The 21,448-nt window shown below is 41.3% G+C and overlaps 1 protein-coding gene across 1 annotated transcript in view; it reads left to right on the forward strand.

Annotated features, from left to right (window-relative positions):
- The window catches only part of Tspan7 (tetraspanin 7), a 113,304-nt gene that overhangs the window by 80,158 nt on the left and 11,698 nt on the right, over nucleotides 1–21,448 (forward strand). The window contains exons 2-5 of the mRNA XM_013026745.1: nucleotides 11,427–11,615; nucleotides 15,496–15,570; nucleotides 17,551–17,646; nucleotides 18,222–18,377. Of these exons, the coding sequence (XP_012882199.1) occupies nucleotides 11,427–11,615; nucleotides 15,496–15,570; nucleotides 17,551–17,646; nucleotides 18,222–18,377 (516 nt within the window). The remainder of the gene's footprint in view (nucleotides 1–11,426; nucleotides 11,616–15,495; nucleotides 15,571–17,550; nucleotides 17,647–18,221; nucleotides 18,378–21,448) is intronic.

The raw sequence follows: 21,448 nt of genomic DNA on the forward strand, positions 1-21,448 counted from the left end.
GTGGCGCTGTGGCTCAAGTGGTAGAGTGCTAGCCTTGAGCTGAAGAGCTGAGGGACAGCTCCCAGGCCCAGAATTCAGGCCCCATGACTGGACCCCAAAAAAAATTAAAAAAAAAGAAAAGAAAAATGCCCCTTCAATTTCAGAACACAGCTCATTTTAGTTGCAACCTCATTACACTGTACACGGATTTCTATTGCTCTTCATGTGATGTGGCCTGTCATTTCCTGTGGGAAATCAAGGAAATGAAACTCGGGCTCTGAGAAAATGGTTTCCCTGGTTCCTGTGTTGCTAAAGTTCCTATTCATTCATGTATGAAAATCCAGGGAGATAATTGGCTAGGAAAAATCACAAGGCCTTCTGGACAATAGTGAGGATGGGAACAGCTTCTGACAATCACTGCAACTGAGCCTTTCCTGCTGGCTTTCCCTCCACAGGACTTTTGGTTGCCTCTAGAGACTCTGTGAAGCAGAAAGCTGCTTACCTTCTGTCCTAGAACCTCCCAAGGCAACCCACTTCATTTTGGGCAAGGCCTATTATTAGAAAATTCTTCCTTATCTTGAGCCAAAAGTCTGTTTCCCTATAACTTTCCCTAGCACAGTCCTTTTGAGGACTGACCCAGAAACACAGCCACCATTTATAATAGTTTCCCAAAGAAAATACAATTTGAATTCCAAATGTATAAACAATATGCTGGAACATGGCCTACTTCATTAATTGGAGCATGCTCAATAGGGGGCATGGGAAGCATGCCATAGGAAAGGAGAAGGGTCAAGGCCAGCGCTCATGGGGTCAGTATGTAGAATCTGTTTTTGCCTTTTCCTGTCTTCCTTTGGCATTCACTACTCAAAACGGCCTATGAAAATGCATTGTAGAAAATGGGTCAGAGTGCTGGCTTCCTCATAATTCAGGAAGCCCTTAGTGTAAAGAAAACAGGGCTTCACATTATGGTATTCACCTGTCTAGGGGAGATGGGGTGATTGGGTAAAATTGGATGAAGAGGAACTTAGCCCTATGCCCTGCCCACATTTTCTTACCCTACTACAGGAAGCAGAGCATTGTAATGGCTAAGAAAACCGCATTTGAGTTGAACAGAGATGGATTTGACTCTTGTACTGTACTACCCCATTAGCTCTGCAACTTTGAGCAAGTTCTTGAACCTTTCCAAGCAGCAGGTTTGCATCTGCAAAACAGAGATTGAGAACAAGCGCAATGGAGCATATAAGGAGCACAGCAGTGCTCAATAAATGTCATTTATCACACGCATACACAATTAACTGTGTTTCCAGACCATGTGCCTTTAGCTAGAAATGACAAACCACATCCGGCTCCAGGCCATTGGAGTGTGCAGATTTGATGCTGCTGCCTTAACTGGTGACTTGGCCCATCACTTTTAGTCAGAACTACTTTGAAAAGTTGTTGTTGTTGTTGCTATTCCCTCTGGTGCTGGGGTGGAACACAGGCGATTGCACATGCTAGACAAGGGCTTCACCATTGAGCTTCAGCCCTAGCCCTTCAGCATACACGGAAAGTCAGATTCTACAGTTTCAAATTGAGTTATCCTCATAAATATCGCAATTATGACCTCTTGCTTTTCTTCTTGGGGCTCAAACCAGAGTACTTTATTCTTCAGCTTTATTTCTAGAATGTGCTTGTTAGAAATACAGTACTCAGTCTACGGCCATACCACCCTGAACGCGCCCGATCTCGTCTGATCTCGGAAGCTACACAGGGTTGGCCTGGTTAGTACTTGGATGGGAGAAATACAGTACTCAAGACGCTACAGTTTTGTCTTATTTCATAAATTGAAGTTTCCTGATAATTCAGATGGGTCTTCTCATAGGATTTTCCCTACATTTGTGATACTTAACATTTCTGGTTTCTCGAGGATATTCTTTCCCCATCTTGGCTTTTAAAATATCAAACTGTAACTTGGAGGGAAACATGTTTCCATTTCTGTAGGTTTGTGTGCTTCAAGGGAGGATGGGATAGCATTTTGAAATGAGTGAGCTTATGGCAATGCCTGCAGATTTTATTTGTGTGTGCACCAACCAATATAAGGGTTTGAACTCATGTTCTCACTTGGTTTTCTTTTTTTTTGTTTTTTTTGGGTCCAGTCGTGGGGCCTGAACTCTGGGCCTGGGCGCTGTCCCTCAGCTCTTCAGCTAGTGCTCTATCACTTGAGCCACAGCACCACTTCCTGCTTTTTCTTTTTGCTTATGTGGTGCTGAGGAATCGAACCCAGGGCCTCAGGCATGCAAGGCAAGCGCTCTACCCCTGAGCCACCTTCCCAGCCCTCTCACTTGGTTTTCTAACCAGGATTTCTTGCATGTGGCTGGCACTCTACCACTTGGACCATTCCTTCAATCTGGGTTAATTGGAAAAACATCTCAAGAACTTTTCTGCTAGGGCTGGCTTTAAACCTCAGTCTTCCAGGTCTCAACTTACTGAGCAGTAGAATTACAGATGTGACCAATTGGCTCCTGGCATATTTAATTTTTTAAACCAATTTTCATGCTAGTTTCAGGGGCAAATTGGTACAACGATAGCCATATTAGCTTCTGAGCTCTTTGTTTGTTGGTTGTATGGCTTGAACTCAGGGCCTGGGTACTGTCCTTGAGCCTCTTTTTGCTCAAGGCTTGCACTCTACCACTTGATCCACAGCACCACTTCCGGTTTTTGAGTGGTTAATTAGAGATAAGGTTCTCATTGGGAATTTTTTTTCTGTCCAGACTGGCTTCAAACCATGATCCTCAGATCTCAGGCTCCTATATAGCTAGGATTACAGATATGAGCCAGCCTTGACAGAAAAAACTGAATTTCCATTTCCAGTTAACCAGCAAAACAAGACTGGAGGTATGGCTCAAGTGGTAGAGAGCCAACTGTGAGAAAGCAAGCCAAGTAACTGTGAGGCTCTGAGTTCAAACCCTGATAAATAAATGCAGTGACCTGTGCCTTAGGAGAGACAGGTTCCCTATTTGGCCTCCTCAGTGCAATGCTAGTGAAGATGGAATTTCTCACCTTTGAAACTCACACTTCACTCACCTGCCTATTACCTTGCATTCCTTCATTTAACAAATATATACTGAGCATGTACTATGGACATGTGTTTTTTGGTGCTTACATTCATTTACAGGGCAAATAAATGGTGTCCTTTTTAAATGTTTTTTATTATAAAAATACTGTACAGAGGGGTTACAGTTACATGAGTAAGGCAATGAGTACATTTCCTATCCAGCATTGTGAAATAGTGTTCTAAGATGAGAAATACTGCGGAGAAAACCAAAGCTGCCCTCCAACAAGACTTCAGTGTTAAACAAGGTTATTAGGGAAGAGCTCATAGAAAAGCATAAGCTTAAAGAAAGCACAGACCTCAGAAAGGCAGTAGAGAGAACAGCAGGTGTAGAAAGCACAGCATAGGAAGAGGCCTGGAGTGTTTGAGCAACAGTGAAGAGCCCTGTAAGGCTGGAACAGGAAACACAAGGGAGGAGCCACTGGACGCCACATCCAATGACCCAGTGAAGGGTATAGGTCAAGTAGAACTTTGCAAGCAAAAGGAAGAATATTGGCTTAGGCTCCAGTAGAATACTCTGACTGCTGTGTTGAAAACATAGAATGGGGGCAAAGGTGCAGGCAAAGAAGGGGGTGTGGTTCAGGGTAGTAGTTGTCTTGATGTTAGAAGTGATTGATGTTGGAGTGATTGATTTTTTATTCCCAAAAATATATTATAACCTTAAAGTTAATTTCTTACAATACTTCATCAATATAAGGTATATGACTTTTTTCTGGCCAGTCACATGTCATTTAGCAGTGAGACTGTGTCCTGAAAAATGTATTCTTGGGCAGTTTCATCATTGTGTGAATGTCATAGAGTGTTACACAAACTAAGGCTACCATGTCTTGTGAGTCCTGCATCATATACATAATCTGTGGTGCAGTACATTAACCATACAGCTTATTTGGTGACAGTATTACATGTGTGCAGGATTGATATATGAGTATGGAGAAGAAGCATAATTCAAGCACTGTATAAGTGGATTTTTTTCATTTGTTTTCCACCCCTTAAATCACCTCAGGAGGAAGTTAGGACCACCAACAAAGACAAGCTATACTTCACTATTTCTGTCAGAATCTTGTTCTGGGATACTGCATCCATATTTCCTTCCTGTGTTTTTTCCTCATTTATTAATAGGTCCTCTCCTGAATTCATGTTTTGTCAGCTCCAGTTTTATCTAAAATGGCCACACCCCACTATATATAGTCAAAGAGGACATGGGAATTCACCATGCTTCTTGTTTATTTTAGTTTGGTGCATAGTATATATGGCATTGTTTTGGTTATTTACAAGAAGATAATCCTATATAGAAACTGTGCTTTTCCAAGTGATACAACTGCAGAAGAGCCAAATCTGTTTGACAACATAATCATGACATGTGCTGCTCTGTCACAGACTGGCATTTAGGTTCACATTTATGGGATAAATGTGAGAATTTCTTCATCCAGGCTCATTCCCATCTGATACCTCTGAAGAACGTAGCCACTATACTCTGAATTTGAAGAAAAATTGGTTGTTAAGATTCATTCTGTATTTATCAAGCTCTTGCTGTGGGCTCCAGAGGGACAGAGAAGCACAGTGACTGGTTTTCAAATTAAAATTTTGGATTCATAATCAGACAAGCAGTGGTGGCTGTGCTTGATGGATATTAGGACTGGATGAATGACATGTTGTCTTGGGAACTCAGGCACAGGATGTGGCTGAGCCTGTGATGGATACAAAGAAAGTAAAGGACTTTCTTCTCTTCCATGTAACTCTTAAAACTTTGATGTGTACACAATTAACAAACAGGACAGGATAAACATGTGGTTGGCTGAAACGTTCAACAGGCATTAATACAGTGGTAGCTCTTATTCATAATCGACTTCTGACATTTTGAAAGTATCTTTTCTTATTAGGGTAGGTTTTGACCCATCTTTGCAGCATCAGTCCCCTGAGCCACGGAAGCCATGGAAGTGTTTTCTCTCCACAGCTCTTCCTTCAGTAGTGGTTGGCTACCTGCCAATAGTGCGAAGACTGTTAGTACTTCTGGCACTCATGTGGCCTCTGTGGGTGTTAAACTGTGCCAACAGATTTATAAAACAAGTGAGATCGACTTGGGGGTTTCATGGAGGAGGTGTGCCTTAGAGAGAATCCCCCAAACATTAAGCTTCTGACAGTTTCACCAGTACAGCTGGTCCTGGTTTCTAAGTACGTAAATCTTCTCGTAAGTGGCTTTGCTGGCCCCAATTCCTAATTCACCTATGTGATGTCTATTTGTGAATCTGGGTCATCATGAAACTAGAGGTGTGAGCTTTAGCTAGATAGTATTAAGCTCTGATTTGCTCATGCTTTCTTCCTCTCACACATTCCTGGACAGTTAAATTTGGAAGGAGATACTCCCTATTTGTGCAGAACATAAAGCTAAGTCCTGTCTTCGACTTGTACAGGAAAATGTCAATAGTATTTATCCATTAGAAGTAATGCAGTGAGGTTCAAAATAAGTTACCCTTGACATTCTTCCTAGATGTGTTCAGATGATTCCCTCAGGAAATGTTCAGAGCCCAGTGTATCCAGGCCATTGGTAAGTAGTACTTGGCATCCTAGCTAACAGTTGGCTTGATCATGGCCCCTTTGAGGATCATTGGACCTTTCAAAGAACTTTCACACTTAAAGGACCCTAATAGATAGTTACTAGAGTCAGTTTTGTGACCTTAGAGTTGTCAAATGAAGGTATACATGTACTGCATGACTGGTGTAAGGTCATTGTTGTGACTTAAAAGGCAATTGAGAGAGCTAGGTGCCAGTGGTTCACACCTGTAATCCTAGCTACTCAGGCAGCTGAGACCTGAGGATTACAGTTTGAAACCAGCTTGAGCAAGAAAGTCTGTAAGACTCCTATCTCCAATCAAACACCATAAAAGCTAGAAGCAGAGCTATGGCACAGGTGACAGTAGATCACTAGCCTTGAGCACAAAAGCTCAGAGACAGCATCCAGGCCTTGAGTTCACACCCCTGGACAGCAGACAAAAAACGGTAATTGGGAGAAGGAAGTATGTTTTATGGGACATAGATACCTAGAGCCACTTCCTATAAAATGATCACTTGCTTTACTGTGCACATGAAGTGCCTATGACCAACCTACAACCAGAGCTGGAACTTTTGGATTGTTACAGCATCTTTCAAAGCCCCTTTTTTTTTATCTTCATCTGTGATTTATTGTCTGCCAGACCCAGGTTCTATGGTTACTGATAAAATCCAAGTAGGACCTAGAGTTTGTGATGAGTTGCTTATGACTTAACTCCTGAAACTTGACATTTATGAATTGGCTTGAGGATGTCATAATATTTAAATATAAAATCTATCTTAGTGAGCTTTCTGGGTGTGGGAATAGAGTATTAGCTCACAAATATCCTTTGGGTCAATGAGCTATTTCCAATAAGTCTTTTCTATTTTGTTTCTGGTCCCAGACCAGGACTTGAACTTGGTATTTGATGCTTTTGCTCATTGGCTAGTGCACTACCAAATGAGCCACGCCTCTAACTCCTCCGATAAGTCTTTGAAAAGACTCTTCCATGTCTCTTTCCTTCATAAACTTGTCTACTCCATTCTGTGTCTCCTTATTGTTTCCAGTCTTCCAACATCATTCTCCTCCATTAAGGATCTTGCTGAGACAACAAAGTTCCCTTAGCTGTCACCTCTGCCCACAGCTTCACCTGCAGCTATGACTCACTCCTGAACTTCAGACTCTCATATACAACTACCGTCTGAGCATGTTATCTATCAGGCTTCGGATCCCCTCAAACCCCACAGAAAATAGGGCCTAGGCAAGATCATCTCTGAATTGCCTGTTGGTTCTCAAACTCAGCTTGAACCAAGCAGCAATTAAGATGATCTCCTTTTCTGCTTCCCTGTCCCTTGGTAATGATACCATCATGTACTCTTTTCTACAAACACAGTGTGGCAAATGTACACTGATCCCAAAATGATGGAGCCTGTGCTGAAATTACCAAAGTAACTCAACCTAGAAAGACGCAGTAGAATAAGTCATCTTGTTGCTTTTAGTCTTCAGAATGGTAACAGTCTTCTTAATGTAAAAGGGAAAGCTTTGATTAGGCTAGTAAACATATACATTTTTGGATATCTGTGCAAAAATGCAAGACCCCCCCCCCAGGCAGTCTTCCTTCCCTCTCTTATTGGTAGCCTGGTGCCACCTCAGAAAGCTAGAGAAACTACCTTCAAGTATGAAAGTGAGCTGACTTCCCTTCTCTGTCATTAATGTTTGTTTTGTTAGTCACAAAGCAAACCTCATAAATTTCCTGTCCTTGTTTACAGAAAGGTACATGCGAAATTTATTGCAGAAGGAGTGTGTCAAGTCTGAAATTCAGATTTGTCATTCCACATAGAGCTGGGAAGATGAAGCGGGACCCTTCCTACGTTCTACTCTTACCGAAGGGGAAACCGAGGTCCAGTAATATGGTCAAAGTTCACTCAGCTAGTGACAGAACTACAAGCATTGCTTCGTAGCCCCGAGACCAGAGAGATCTAACGTTCATGTACTTTTCTGCCCCTTATCCTACCAGTGAGTTCTCAAGCCCACATACGCAAAGATAACTTGGGATGAAAACTCAAAATCATAAATATGAGGAATGCACACTATTATTTTGATAAGTGTGAAGAAGGTATCAGTAGATTATACAAGTTTCTTTGTCATTCCAGCTGCTTTCTCCATCTCTACAAAACCAGGTACCACACCTTTCAAAATTACTCTACTGTCCACTTGGTAGACACATTCACATAAGTATTAGCTGGAGAAACAAAACAAAACAAAACAGATGTCAGCTGCTCATACATAGTATCTTTGCCTCTCAAATGGCCAAGATTTAATGAATTGTGTTCAAAGCCAACCTTGGCAGAAAAGTCCACAAGACATCTCAAAAAATTTTTACAAAAACTGGGCTGGAACTATGGCTCAAGTGGTAGAATAGCAGCCGAATAAGCAAGCTGAATGAGTATGAATGAAGTCCTGAATTCAGAAATAAGTACCTCTAAAAAAATTAGCTGGCTACTTTTCTTCTTAAAATCTGACCTTTGAGGGATCTTTTCACTATTAGTGGTATGTGTGGAGCTTTTATCATGCATTTTTTTCTGAGTTTTTCTGGAATAGGAAAGGGATATGTCACAATATTTCTATGTATAGTTGAGAAAGATGACTTAGCTTGTAACCCTGCAGGACGGTTGAATTGAGGCTTGTGTCTCAAAGTCTAGCTGAGGTTTCTGTCTACCATCTCTTCCACATGTTTCTTTTGATCAGGTTAGATGCAGTGTTTGGATCCTGTAGGGCTTCTTAGAAAGGGTCTCTTCTAGGTATCTTGTGCCTCTTTTGCCTTTAAAGCTTTTCTTTAGTTGTATAATGTGCTAAATATGAACTCATGTTATCATTACAATAATGTGAATCTGTAGGTGGAACTCCTGAATCAGGTTTTATGGATTTAGAGGGAAGGAATAGGAACATCGCCGCAGACCCAAACCTGGCATGGCATGAGTGTGTCCACATCAGTTTAAAAAGGTCTGTGCTCTGCATGGGGAAAGAAGAGTGGGTATAAAGCAAATAGTTCTGGACTATTTGAGGAAGATGTGAGCCCTCTAACCCTGGATCCTCTAGGGATTAGGATGCTACAAGGTCAACAGGGAGGCTTCTCAGCATTAGCATTTTCACTAAAGCAATTATATTTAAACAATAACTGGAAACACATACTACTATGTATACTCTGTACATATACAAAGTGGTATTGAAACTTTGAGAGCAGTCCAAAGTGCAGATAAGATACATTCAGCCTCAATAGTGACAGAACTTTTCCAGTATATTTGCATTATGACATTTACAAATTAAGACAATAATGCTAGTGTGGAAAGGTGTTTTTTTCTGGTTCTATTTAAAGTTATTTCACATTATTCACCTGATTTGGAAGTTTTGTAAGTATCTGACAGATTATTTAATAAAGTATAAGATCTAAGACTCAAAGATAGGAAGTGTATATTTTGTCCATATTAATAAGCATTTACTCTGTGCCTTGACAGTACTAGTTTGATTATTGAATAAAAGATAGCTGTATATTTTTCTATGTTGTGTTCCTGGTACTTTTGTCAGTAATTATTTGTGATTTGGTTCTTACATTTCTATTCTAATGATTGAAGTGTTTTGTGTTTTTACCAGCAGACTTTTCACACAAGGTACTACTTCTTTTAGCTACCACCAGATGTCAGCAGAGGATTTGGAACTCTTGGCAGCATCTGTGTTCTGGTTTTCATTTACTAAGGCCATCCTCATGGGCCATCAACCTCCATGGGCCACCTTCTCCCGATATCAGTATTAAATGCTTTCTCTTCAAGAATGCATGCAACCATTCACCTTTATAGCACTTGTTCATGTTCTTTCTCTGATGCAAACATTTTAAACTATCATTCTTGGTGATGGTCCTATGAAACAAAGAGGGTATGTGTGTAAGCTTTTGCTTTTTGGTTTTTGTTTTCTGATCTTTCATCACAAATAGGTAGAGCTCATCCTTCCCTGAGACAGGGAAAGGTGTAAGGTGCATTCTTTTTTATGAGCATAGAACTTGATGGCTCCAAACTAGAGAAAGTGTTTTCAATGTAGAGCAGAAAGATGTTCAGGCATCTTCACTGACGATGCCTTTTGGTCCACAGTTGACCTGCATTTGGCAGTGTTCAATTATAGATATTAAGGGACAGGATGTTGAGTGGCAGAGAAAACTTTGGCAATGTGGATATAGATTTGTGTCATGGCAATTTTTCTCCAGTTTTCATCTTGCCTCTTTTTTATTGTTGTTGGTTGTGGGCACTGTCTTGACCTCTTTTACTCAAGGCTAGAGCTCTACCACTTTGAACCACAGTACCACTTCCGGTTTGGGGGTGGTTAATTAGAGATAAGTCTCAGGGGACTTTTCTGCCTGGGCTGGCTTCAAACCTCAATCCACAGATTGTAGCCTCCTGAGTAGCTAGGATTACAGGCATGAGCCACCAGCGCGCCCAACCTCATCTTGCCTCTTTACTTGAATAGATTAAGCAGGGATTGGAGGCATTTGACAAGGGATGGTGGACTCTAGGGTGGGGCAAAGTTGGGGAAGGGCTTCAGTGAACACTTGGGTTTCTTTCACGCTTCATACTGTCAGAAGTGGTAGCAACCAGAAGACTTGAGTTTACATGTCACCAAGCCATGAGTAAACTGAAGGAGAAATCAGCTGGGGATGATTAGAGACATAACGCAACTCATGTTTCAGCAAAGTTGCTGGAGTCTGAGGCCTGTGTAAGATGAAGGGTAAGGCATAGCATGCATGACTGAGACTATGCCCTGAGTAAAGACCTGATTGATACATGGTTCTAGAGTTTAGACCGTTTATTAAGAGATTTTCTTTGGACTGTTCAGCAGGATTTGACAAATCATATTACATCTAATTCCAAGAACTATCCCCATTCTTTTGTTGCTTTATATTGCATAAACGATTGTAAATATGACCGCACAACAGTGATTCAAAAGCAGTTGAAATATTGTGTTTTATAGAGATTTTGGTGATAATGCTCAAAGAGAATCAACTCTCTTCTTAAAATAGCATGTAAGCTGTTCTTCAAATATCCTATATATACACATGCCTTCAAAGAGGGGAGCTGACTTTCTTCCTGGAGCAGCAGCAGCTAGGGGAAGACTCTCAGATCTGTCTTACGATATACTTTTTCAGCAATATTTGTTGTTGGTGGTGGTGGTTTTTAGGTTCCTTATTGTCTGGTTAACACAATAACAGCATATGGGATATGTAAGGGACAGATGTAACTTACAAAATCAAAATGTCTTTACTGTTAGGAAAATGGAGGAGAAAGGAAAAAGGCCTGACTCAATCTTCAACAAGCTAGGACTGTTTACTGAGGCACAATAGCAAGGGGTACAACCTTCCCCCTGAAATGGAGGTTGTGCAAAGAAGTGGGGTTGGAGTTGGGCTTTAATGGGGTCTTGAGCAAGGAGGCAGAGGTTACCAAAAAAGCCATTAGGTCTAGGGTAGTGGGGGCTTTCAGTTAGGCATACAATGGAATATTTACAGCCAGGCTTAGGTGAATTGCCCTGTCTGTGTCAAACAGTCTAAGCATATCTGGTGGCTTGCTTGATGTCTATATGCACCTGGGGAAATAGGGGGAGTTCAATCCTTCATTTACTCTGTGAGTTTTAGGTGATGATCTCCGACATTTCTCACTACTCGGGGAATTCCTACAGCAAGGACCATCTTCCCCACAGAACCTTGTGTGTTCCGTGTAGCCACATTACTTGATTTCAATTCTTACCTCCCCTAGCTATGGTTTCACACTCTCCTCCTCCCCTTTGCAGATCACTGGGGTGATCCTGTTGGCCGTTGGAGTCTGGGGAAAACTTACGCTGGGCACCTATATCTCCCTAATTGCTGAGAACTCCACCAACGCTCCTTACGTGCTCATTGGAACTGGCACCACTATCGTTGTTTTTGGCCTGTTTGGTTGCTTTGCTACATGCCGTGGTAGCCCATGGATGCTGAAACTGGTATGTATGTCCCAACATAATACTGCCTTCTCAATTTTTTTTTGAGACAGAAACCAAAAACAAAAATAACAACTAGGTAACTCCGATTGACCTTTAACTCACAATCCCATGATGGTAAAGTAGCCCTTTTTGAGGCCACAGATAAAACTTTAATATGTACTCATTCTAATTTTAGCAAAAAGTATTGCCTAGTCCATCTTGTAACCCCCTTCACCCATGGGAAACCCAAAACACAGCATCATATAATACATCTTGTCTTAGTCTCTATCTCTCTCTGTCTCTCTGTCTCTGTCTCTCTCTCTCTCTGTCTCTCTCTCTCTCTCTCTCTCTCTCATCAGTTATGGGGCTTGTACTCTGGGCCTGGGTGTTGTCCCTGAGCTCTTCAGCTCAAGGATAGCGTTCTACTACTTTGAGCCACAGCACCACTTCTGGTTTTCTGGTGGTTCATTGGAGATAAGAGTCTCATGGACTTTCCTGCTTGGGCTGACTTTGAACAGTGGGCTCAGATCTCAGCTTCCTGAGTAGCTAGGATTATAGGCATGAGCCACCAGTGCCCAGCTTGTCTCATCTCTTAACAAAGACTGTGACAGAGCAGTGGACAATGATTCTAATACTCTATTGATGTCCTCCTGGCTAGATGCCCTGTGTCTTGCACTATGTTTTAAGAATCACCTCAAGCATGTGGTGTGATAGACAAGGCTTTCTCCAGAACAGAAGCAGCTTTTCATCTCCAAGTTCCTACTGGATGACTCCTTCCTGTGTCCTTGAGCCTAGCTGTGCTTGCTCTTCTCTCTACTGGTGGCATGCTCTGGCTCATTGCTATGGGAGCTGAGCTAAGCTAGAGCCTTGCATTCAGAGGTCAGATACAGCGCCAAATATTTGTTACCAGGACCATTGCTGGGGACCTGTACTCTTAACAGAACAGAGGAGTGATGTAAAGGGTGAAAGGCAGATACTGTGACTTTTCACTTTTTTTTCTGACAGACCAGTTACCTAGTTTCTTACTGTTTCTTGATGAGGGTTAATGTTGAAATACTTTGCTTATGAAAACTAGCAAGGACTTCTCCTAAAAAGGAAATTTTGGTTAACACAAGTAATCTTAGACATGTTATTTCATTAAAGGGGGAAGCAGAGATTCCACTGGGCTCATGATGTTGCCTGTCCTTGATCAGCCTTAAGCTATAGTTATATCAAGTGCCACCTCTTAGGTGGAGGGTGATTCACTCCAAAGGAACCACATTCCCAACTGGCACTACTTGATCATCATTCTCTGTTGGAAATCCCATGGAAAATGGTGGCCTTCTGACAGTCACCTTCCCTCACAAGCCTGGTGTGAGACTCTCCCCCAGAGTAATACATACTTCTAAAAGCTTCCAATTTTGCATGAAGTTTAGAGAAAGAAGGTTGTGTACATGGACCATAATTACTACATGTTTAATATCTAAGTGACTGTGCTTTGTGAATTTTTTGTGGGGGAGAGGAGCACTAGGGATTAAACCCAACCCTTGCATTTTATTAATACTTAGAAATTGGTATTTTGAGCCAGTGTTTCCTTTTTTGTTGTTGTTGGGGTGGTACTGAGATTTGAACTAGGGTCCTTGCACTTGCTAGACGGATACTCTTTTTACCACTGACCCATGCCTCCAGACTGATTTTTGCTTGGTAGTTTTGAGATAGGATCTGGCCTCTGCCTTGCATGTACCTGCACACAATCCATCAGTCAGGTTTCATGGTAACTAGAATAATAAGTACATGCCACTATGTCCAGCTCTTTGCTGAAAAGGAATCTCATGAACTTTTCTTTCTGTACAGCTGGCTTTGAGTCATCTCAGCCTCCCAAGTAGCTAGGAGTTTAGACATGAGCCACCAGTGCCACCTGGTTTCTATTATTATTATTATTATCTTTAAGAAGTTGTACAAAGGGGTTTCAATTCAACAAGTCAGTTTGTGAGTACAATGCATTTTGATCAATGTATCTTGTCCATTGTTCTCCATATTTCCCAACCCTATCCATACCCTCAAGTTACATTGCTCCATTTTCATGTAAGTACATTGACTATACTGAGTGTATTTTCCTCAGTCTATTCGGCTGCTCATCCTCTCCTTGACATACGCCTGAACCTTGACGAAACATGATGTTCAGAGGACTTTATATATATAATATATATATTACATGCCATTAGAATCCTCTCCTAAGTATATCTTTCTTTTAATATATGTGCTACTATTTGAGTAAAACAATGTATGTTTCTATGTACATGTATACTGTAGAAGACATATGAACATTTTGCCGATAAGTAATGTGGACCATGTGCAGTCCACCCAAATTCCACAGCATCACTAGGGTCATTGCAAATGGTCAGAACCATTGTATTTCATTTTGAGATGAGAAGCAACAGATTGTAAGACATATGCTTTGTTGGTAAGGAATCAATTTTCCTTCCTTTTATCTGCTTTTCAAAGTTATAAAAATGGAAACAAGTGCCTTGTAATATCCCTGGATTCAGATGCTCACACATGTCTGGTCTCTGTCTCTCATACACACGCACACACACACAGAGAAAGTACAGGCAACATGTGATGAAAAGCACTAAAGTTTTTAGATGCATGCAAGGTCTATTGTAGTATGCTGTATTTGCTGTTTAAAAGACTATAAATCCCATGTAGTGTTCAGACGAGAGAGGCAAGCAGCCCCCTGGGAAATGCTGAGGGTCCTGTGTTCAGGGATAATCACCATATTGAACAAGTGCATCCTCCTTTGGACCCAGATGATAGTGTAAAATTGCAAATGAAGTCATTTTGTAGACATTCATATGAAATGTGGCAAGGACAGTAGAAGAGTTTTCCCAGCAAAAACAGGGAGCTGTGACTGCTCACACGTGTGAAGGGTCTGTGTAAAACAGAGGTAAGTTCTTCAAGTTGTTGAAAGCAGAATCAGCAGCAGCAAGTGGGAACTGGAAGTAGGCCAACTTATGGCCAAGGAAAAGGAAGCTTTCCCATCCTTTGGAACAGTTACAAATAGAATATGGAGGGCCGGGGAGGTCACTCAGTGGTAGAGCATCCAGGACCTAACATGTGCATGGTGCTGGGTTTAATCCCTATCATGACAACATTAATATTATTTTAATGAAAAATTACTAATATTTTTTAAATGAAAAAGTCTGTAGGAGATGGCCTTTCAGATGCCATGTAGCATGCCATTATGAGTCAGAAAGGAAGGGAGTTAGAAAGACTCCTAGACAGAGCAGAACTGTGGCCTATGACCTCCAGAGTAGATTTTTCTCTACTGCAAAGATAGTAGATATCTTAGTTACAAGTGACCCTTCCAAGTGTCTCCAGGTTGAATTGAACTGACAGAACAATGCCAGTCTCTGCTGAGCTCTCCTTTAAAAAATAAAAAAAAAAGCTGGGTGCCAGTGGCTCACACCTATAATCTTAGCTACTCAGGAGGCTGAGATTTGAAGATTGGGATTCAAAGCCAGCCGGGGCAGAAAAGTCCCTATGAGACTATTTATCTCCAATTAACCAATCAAAAACTGGAAGTGGCACTGTGGCTCAAATGGTAGAGCACTAGCCTTGAGCATAAAGAGGATCTGGGACAATGCCCAGGCTCTGAGTTCCAGCCCCACAACAGACAAAAAATTGAAAAAAGGAACGCAGATACTCTACAGAGCTCTCCTTGGCTTGTATACTCCAAAATATTCATGTATCTGTTGAGGCTCATGTGGGCAACTCTGGAGCAGAGTATTTTTAATTTTTAAACTTTTTGAATCTTTCTTAAGGGAGTATAAGGCCTTGTCAAGTCCTACCTATCAGGAAGCAGTTTATCCCTCTTCTTAATCCCAGCATCTGACCTTGTTCTTGTCCACTTGATTTTTAGTATGCCATGTTCCTGTCCCTGGTGTTTCTGGCTGAGCTTGTAGCTGGCATTTCAGGGTTTGTGTTTCGTCATGAGGTGAGTATATGGAAGGTGGAAAACTCAGTTAACTGGTCTTTGAGGGGAAAATTTTGGAAAATTCTTGGAATGTATGAAGCATGCAGATAGGCTAGCTAGTTTAACCAGTGGTGTCTCCAGTTTCCAAATGTCATGTAATATAGCCTGAAATTCTAATTAAATTCTCCATGCAAGAATTTCACCAAATTCTAAACTTCCTTGTTGATCTTCGCTCTGTTTCTCTGTATAACTATTTTATGAAATAATTCTGCACTCTGATTTAAAACAGTGACTTTCTATATAGATGAAATATTCCTTCAGAATAGTTGCTTTGCTTCAACAGAACATGTGTGTATCTGTAACAAGTTGTCTGGGCCTGTTAAAGGCAAGTCAAACTAATTATCTTTCTATCTCATAAACCCATTATTAAACCCTGTATTGTAGTAGAACCCTGCATAGTAGGAGAGCCAGAAGTAGATAGGCATATGTGGGAAAGAGGAACATAGAAGATGCCGGTTGAAAACACACTGAGTAAGAGTGTTACTGGGGTGCTGACATCATGTCTTCCTGGGCCCTGCTTTTATTCTTGGTTAAGTTGTATCCCTTGGGATCTTAGCTTTTTATTTTTTACTCCTTTCCCTATTGCCCTGAGTTTTCCCTTTACTGGAGGCATACAGTATCCAGCCCAAGCTGATTTCTAGAACTTACTTCATATGAATTCTGCATCTAGAGTTAGACTCGCCTCCCTCATTCTTATTCTCAAGTGAAACCCAATGACATCACAGCCTTCATAGCCCTGATAGACGCCCCAAGTTCATACATGGGTACCAGGAGCCTCCTGCCTCACTCCTGCCTGAGCGCTCTTGTTTCTTCGGTGCTTTTGTGACTATTCCATGTAGACATTTTCTTTAAATGTCTTCTGCTTCCTGGGGCTTGAAATTCCTTACCTCCTAACTTCTTTTATCCGAGCCACTTAGGAAGCCACACTTAAACCTCAAATGCTGCTGGTCTTGAATTTGGCTAAGCAGTCAAACTCACGAAGTGACAATAGGTCACACTTGGTAGCATTTACACAGAAGAATGTAGTAGGAAGCTCAGTATACCTGTAGGGCAAAGCTTATTTTCTCAGCTTGTGTCCTTAGAGTGGCCCAGGGCCTATTCTATGTACAGATTCTGCACCAAGGGACATCTTAGGTGCAGTGAAATGAAGTGACATTGCTGGGTATGGCAGCCATTTTGGCTTAGAGGATCCATGTAGCTAGTGTTAGTTTACCACTTATAACTGTGCCATGGACATAGCTTTTGAAATTAGCAAGGACTCTATCATAACTCTGAGCTTCCCACTAGGTAATTATTGTCATTTGCTCTCTTCCTAATCTGGAAGCATTTCGTTATTTACTATAAGCCAGGTGGCCTGGCAACACTGTTTCCTGCAGGAAACAGTGTTTAGAATTTCAGGGTCAAATGTGTTCATGGAGGAGGGAAATGAGTTTTGTTAATGCTTTATAATCAGAAACCATCTTGTTCTGTAGCCTCTTTTACTTTGACCTCAGTGAGCATGGGTAAGTGAAAGTTTTGTCCCATTTCTGAATGGTAGAATAGGGATCTGTTTGGGGACTAATAACAGTTTTCCTGTCCCCTATGTGGATTTTCCAGTATTATTTCTTTTGCATAATGACCAGGTTATAGAAATGAAGGTGGACATGAGTCCGTTCAAAGAAAATAAGTAGAAAATCATGGCTGAGGCTATCACAGCCTTCTCAAAAACTGACTAGCCACATCAGCAGGTCTTTTGACAAGCTAGGCTACTTCAGAACTGAGGATGTGGCTAACAACTTATTTTCAATTCCTGGGCCAATAAACCCCTTGGTGAATTTCCCTTCCCTAACTTCCGTTTATCCAGAGTCTTTCAGTAGAGGCAATACTGGGGTTGAAATTGGTATGACTCTCAGTTTGGACTGCAGTGAACCTAAACCATATTCCTCCCCTTGTTTTACATAGATCAAGGACACCTTCCTCAGGACTTACACTGATGCCATGCAGAACTACAATGGCAATGATGAGAGGAGCCGTGCAGTGGACCATGTGCAGCGCAGCGTAAGTTCCAGGGAAGGAGATAGGAATGAGGCCTCCCTACCAGGTCTGGGGTTAGACTTGTAAGCTGTGTCAGTACAGTGGACCAGTAGCATTTGGTGGACAGAGGGATTGGGAAGGCTCCATCTACTGGCTGAGTAGTATGGCAGGTGTGGGAAATGTCCTGAGAAGAAGCTGAGGACCTATGTGAATGGCTGTGCTGCCTGTGCTTTGTAGAAGGAAAGAGGGGAATAGAAGAGAGCTTTCCTGCCTGGAGGCACTTAGGGTGACAGAGGCTAGTGCAAAAGCCTGCCTGCCTACTGGGATGCTTAGCCAAGTCATTGAAGCACTGCTTTGCTATGTGGAGATGGTAAGAAAGGCAACAGATATGTGATCTAAATGTACTTGTTTTTCTTGAGTTCACGTGGGCACTGAAGTGAGAGTAATTGTGAGTGGAGCTTCAGTTCAAAAGCTGTTCATGTTGTCTTAGGAGTGTTGGTCCATGTTTCTCTTTTAAAAGTTGCAGGGTAGTATGAGTGAGGAGACCATAATGTCTTTGATCTAACACTCTTTGATTCTTTTCTTTTCCATGTTCACAGCTGAGTTGCTGTGGTGTACAGAACTACACCAACTGGAGCACCAGCCCCTATTTCCTGGAGCATGGCATCCCCCCAAGTTGCTGCATGAATGAAACCGATTGCAATCCCCAGGATCTACATAATCTGACTGTGGCTGCCACCAAAGTTAACCAGAAGGTACAGACTTATTCCCAGCCCTGATAGGACCAGTGGTGAATGTTTGGGAGGGCTTTGTTGTTTCTGTGAAATTGACTGATAGGTTGGAAAGGGTAGTCCAGGAGGGAGTCAAGAGTCTTCCTTTGTGGTCCTTGATTGCCGGTGAGAGGCACTTGAGGCTGCTCACTTCTAAAAGAGGAAGCTGTGCCTCAGATCAGCTTCGCATTGCTCTCCCGCAGTGAGCATCTCCCAGGCACAGTCAGGAAGGAAGGTTTGGCAAGTGGTTCCTGTTAACCCTGATGCCTGTGTCAGGCAGGGAATGTTGGCTTTCTTCTTTCTGGGTGTCTTTCTTCTGCTTAATATACCATCTAAACATGAAATTATTCGCAGCTGGGTGCCAGTCTTTGGCAGGAAGAAGAGAGCAGAGTTGACAGACAGCATCTGCTTCTGCTAGGAGGGTGGCCTTTATTTTAGGGAGTTCCCTGCTAGAGGAAAAGAAATCAGTAACTCCAATTCAACTCACTGTCAACATTCTGACTTCCAAAGAAACAGGGGTGAAAAAGATGGTTAAAGGAAATTAGGGTGTTAGTACATAGTGAAAATGGGAGAAATGAAGATTTGGTAGTCGAAGAGAAGGAAAATCAATTTTATATCACACAAACAATACAATGAAGACGCAATCCAGCTGTTTGTGAAGACTATCTACATTCTTAAACATTTAGTGAAATTCCACATACGTAGTATGATTTGATGAAATGAAGAGGAAGAAGAAAGCCTGTTGAGTTCTATCTGTGGTTATTCAGCCATGGAGAAATTTTTATCAAGATAAAATTCTGTTTTTATGATGTCTTCAAAATTCCATGTGATCTGGGCCAACTACTGAATAATTCATAGAGATGATAGCCATTCTTTCCAGATTAGAATGTTGTAAGGTAGTACCTATATATTTCATCTATCTAGAGGGATTACTTATCACATGAATGCTGCAAAACAGGTTTTGTTTTTGTTTCTGTTTTTGTTTTTTTGTTTGTCCTTCTGGAAGCACATGCTGTTGTTCTGGACTTAGAAGTCTGCAAGCGATGAGAAGTCTGCAAGTGATGCAGTTCCATATGATTTAGTTCTGACAACTTTTTGCCTTAGCTAAGAAAATATATATTCCTGCTGAAATTTTCTTATGAACCACAACTTAGAAATTCCCGTAATGTCTCGATGTCTAATGAGATGACTTCTGGATTTTTCATGAATATCCCCAGTGAACACCCAGATACTTTGCTTCCATTTGCTGACGTGCCAAACATACCTGGCATGTTGTGGACACTCTCATGGAAGGCAAGAAGTGTTCTATGACAATTAAATATTAGGCTTCTCAGACTCATTCATAAAAGCAGCACTCATCAAGTGTTGGTGCAAGGCTAAACTTCCTCTCTTTTGTGAAATTTGAGGATCTAGAAATCGAGAGCTACAAAGCCTTGGAGTCAGATTCCAGTCTAAATTCTGAGTCAGCCACTCATTGATGTGTGATCTTGGTCAAGTAATTTATCCTTGCTCAGTGGTGTTTTCTCCATCTGTAAAATGGGGATAATAATGGTCATCATTTTATTAGTGTTAGTAGTCACAGTAATAGCCCCTTAGAGAGAACTGAATGAGCTACACAAGGCCTGACACAGAGTAAACGCTAATGTTAACTAATGTTAATATGACCCCATTGATGATGAAGTTTTCTTTACAGTTCTTGCAAATAACAGCTGGTTCTTGTAGGGAAGATCTTTTGTTAGTATCAGAAGGAAAATTGGTGTGTGTGTCGGGGGGCAATATCCTACAGTACATCTAAAATGTGTACAGTTGTTTCTAGAAGGAAACATAGCTACTCTTTTCCATTTTATTGACATCCTGCAAACTGACCTCACTGCAATCCTGGCTTATATTCCTCTGGGTAATTTCAATACTTGGAAGATGTACCTAACTGTTCTTTCGCTGTCCTTATACTCTACAGCCTCCTCCTTCACAGGAGAAGAAGTCATAGAAACTGAAATTTGTCTGCTAAGTTTTAAATTAGACATTCTCATTTAATTCCCACATGAACCTCTGAGACAAATTATTCCTCCTGTCTGTGTTTTTATACACATCACATCTAGAAAGGTAGGAGATGGGCATGGAGTAGAGGCAGTAATAGTAGGTACTTAATGTCAGTATCCCCCTGACTTCCTTCCCCAAGAGAGCTTAACTACTGCCACATTCAACTTACATAGAACCTGTGGTTTAGAATAAACAGATTGTCTATATAGATCTTTTAAGTGTTTTGAGGCCTATACTGTGATACAGAATGATGACTTTTGGTTTTTATATAGTAGCCTGACTACATTGTACAGATTAAGGGGAGAGAGAGGAGGGAGAAGGTGTGAATAGTTGTACTGGATAGTTGTTTGGTTTGGGGCTAGGTTTTGCTTTGCTTTTGCTAGTAGATGGTGAAATGTCTTCAGGTTCAATTGGCTAATCACACTAGCTGAGCCTCTATTCCATATGAATTCCTTGCCAGTTGGTAAGAGCAGGAGAAATTATTCTGGTTGGCAACTAAAGAGAAATCTCTTCCCAGAACCTTCCTGGAACTAGCCTTCTACTCTTAAGTCCTTGAATTCTCCTACTTGCAGATGTTTTCCATTGGTGACTGCTGGTTTAGGCATACTGTTCTCTGTTTCTAGGTGTTTTCTATGACACTTAGCAAGCCTTTTTAGACTTTTTTTCATGCCTGACAACCATGTTTTCTTACTGGAAAATTGAGAGAGATGGTTGTGGGTAGATACACTCATGCTTTAGTGTAGAACTTAAGGTTGCATATAACCATGGTCTGTGGTTATAGTATCAGAACACTTCTTTAAGTCTGAAGAGCTGTACTGAGTCTTGGAAAATGGGCTTTGAGTCTATATGGTTAACAACAAAAATAAATCCAGAGATGGGAAACAATTAGTCTCACAATACTTTCATCTTTTCATTTGGATTAGTCCTATTACTAATATGATGCATTGACTTGGTTTCATATATACAATAAAAAAAACACAGGCAAGTTTTTATAAATGAGTACTTCTCAAGGAGGG

The sequence above is a fragment of the Dipodomys ordii genome, unplaced genomic scaffold, assembly GCF_000151885.1.
Source record: "Dipodomys ordii isolate 6190 unplaced genomic scaffold, Dord_2.0 Scaffold96, whole genome shotgun sequence".
Taxonomy (NCBI): Eukaryota; Metazoa; Chordata; class Mammalia; order Rodentia; family Heteromyidae; genus Dipodomys; species Dipodomys ordii.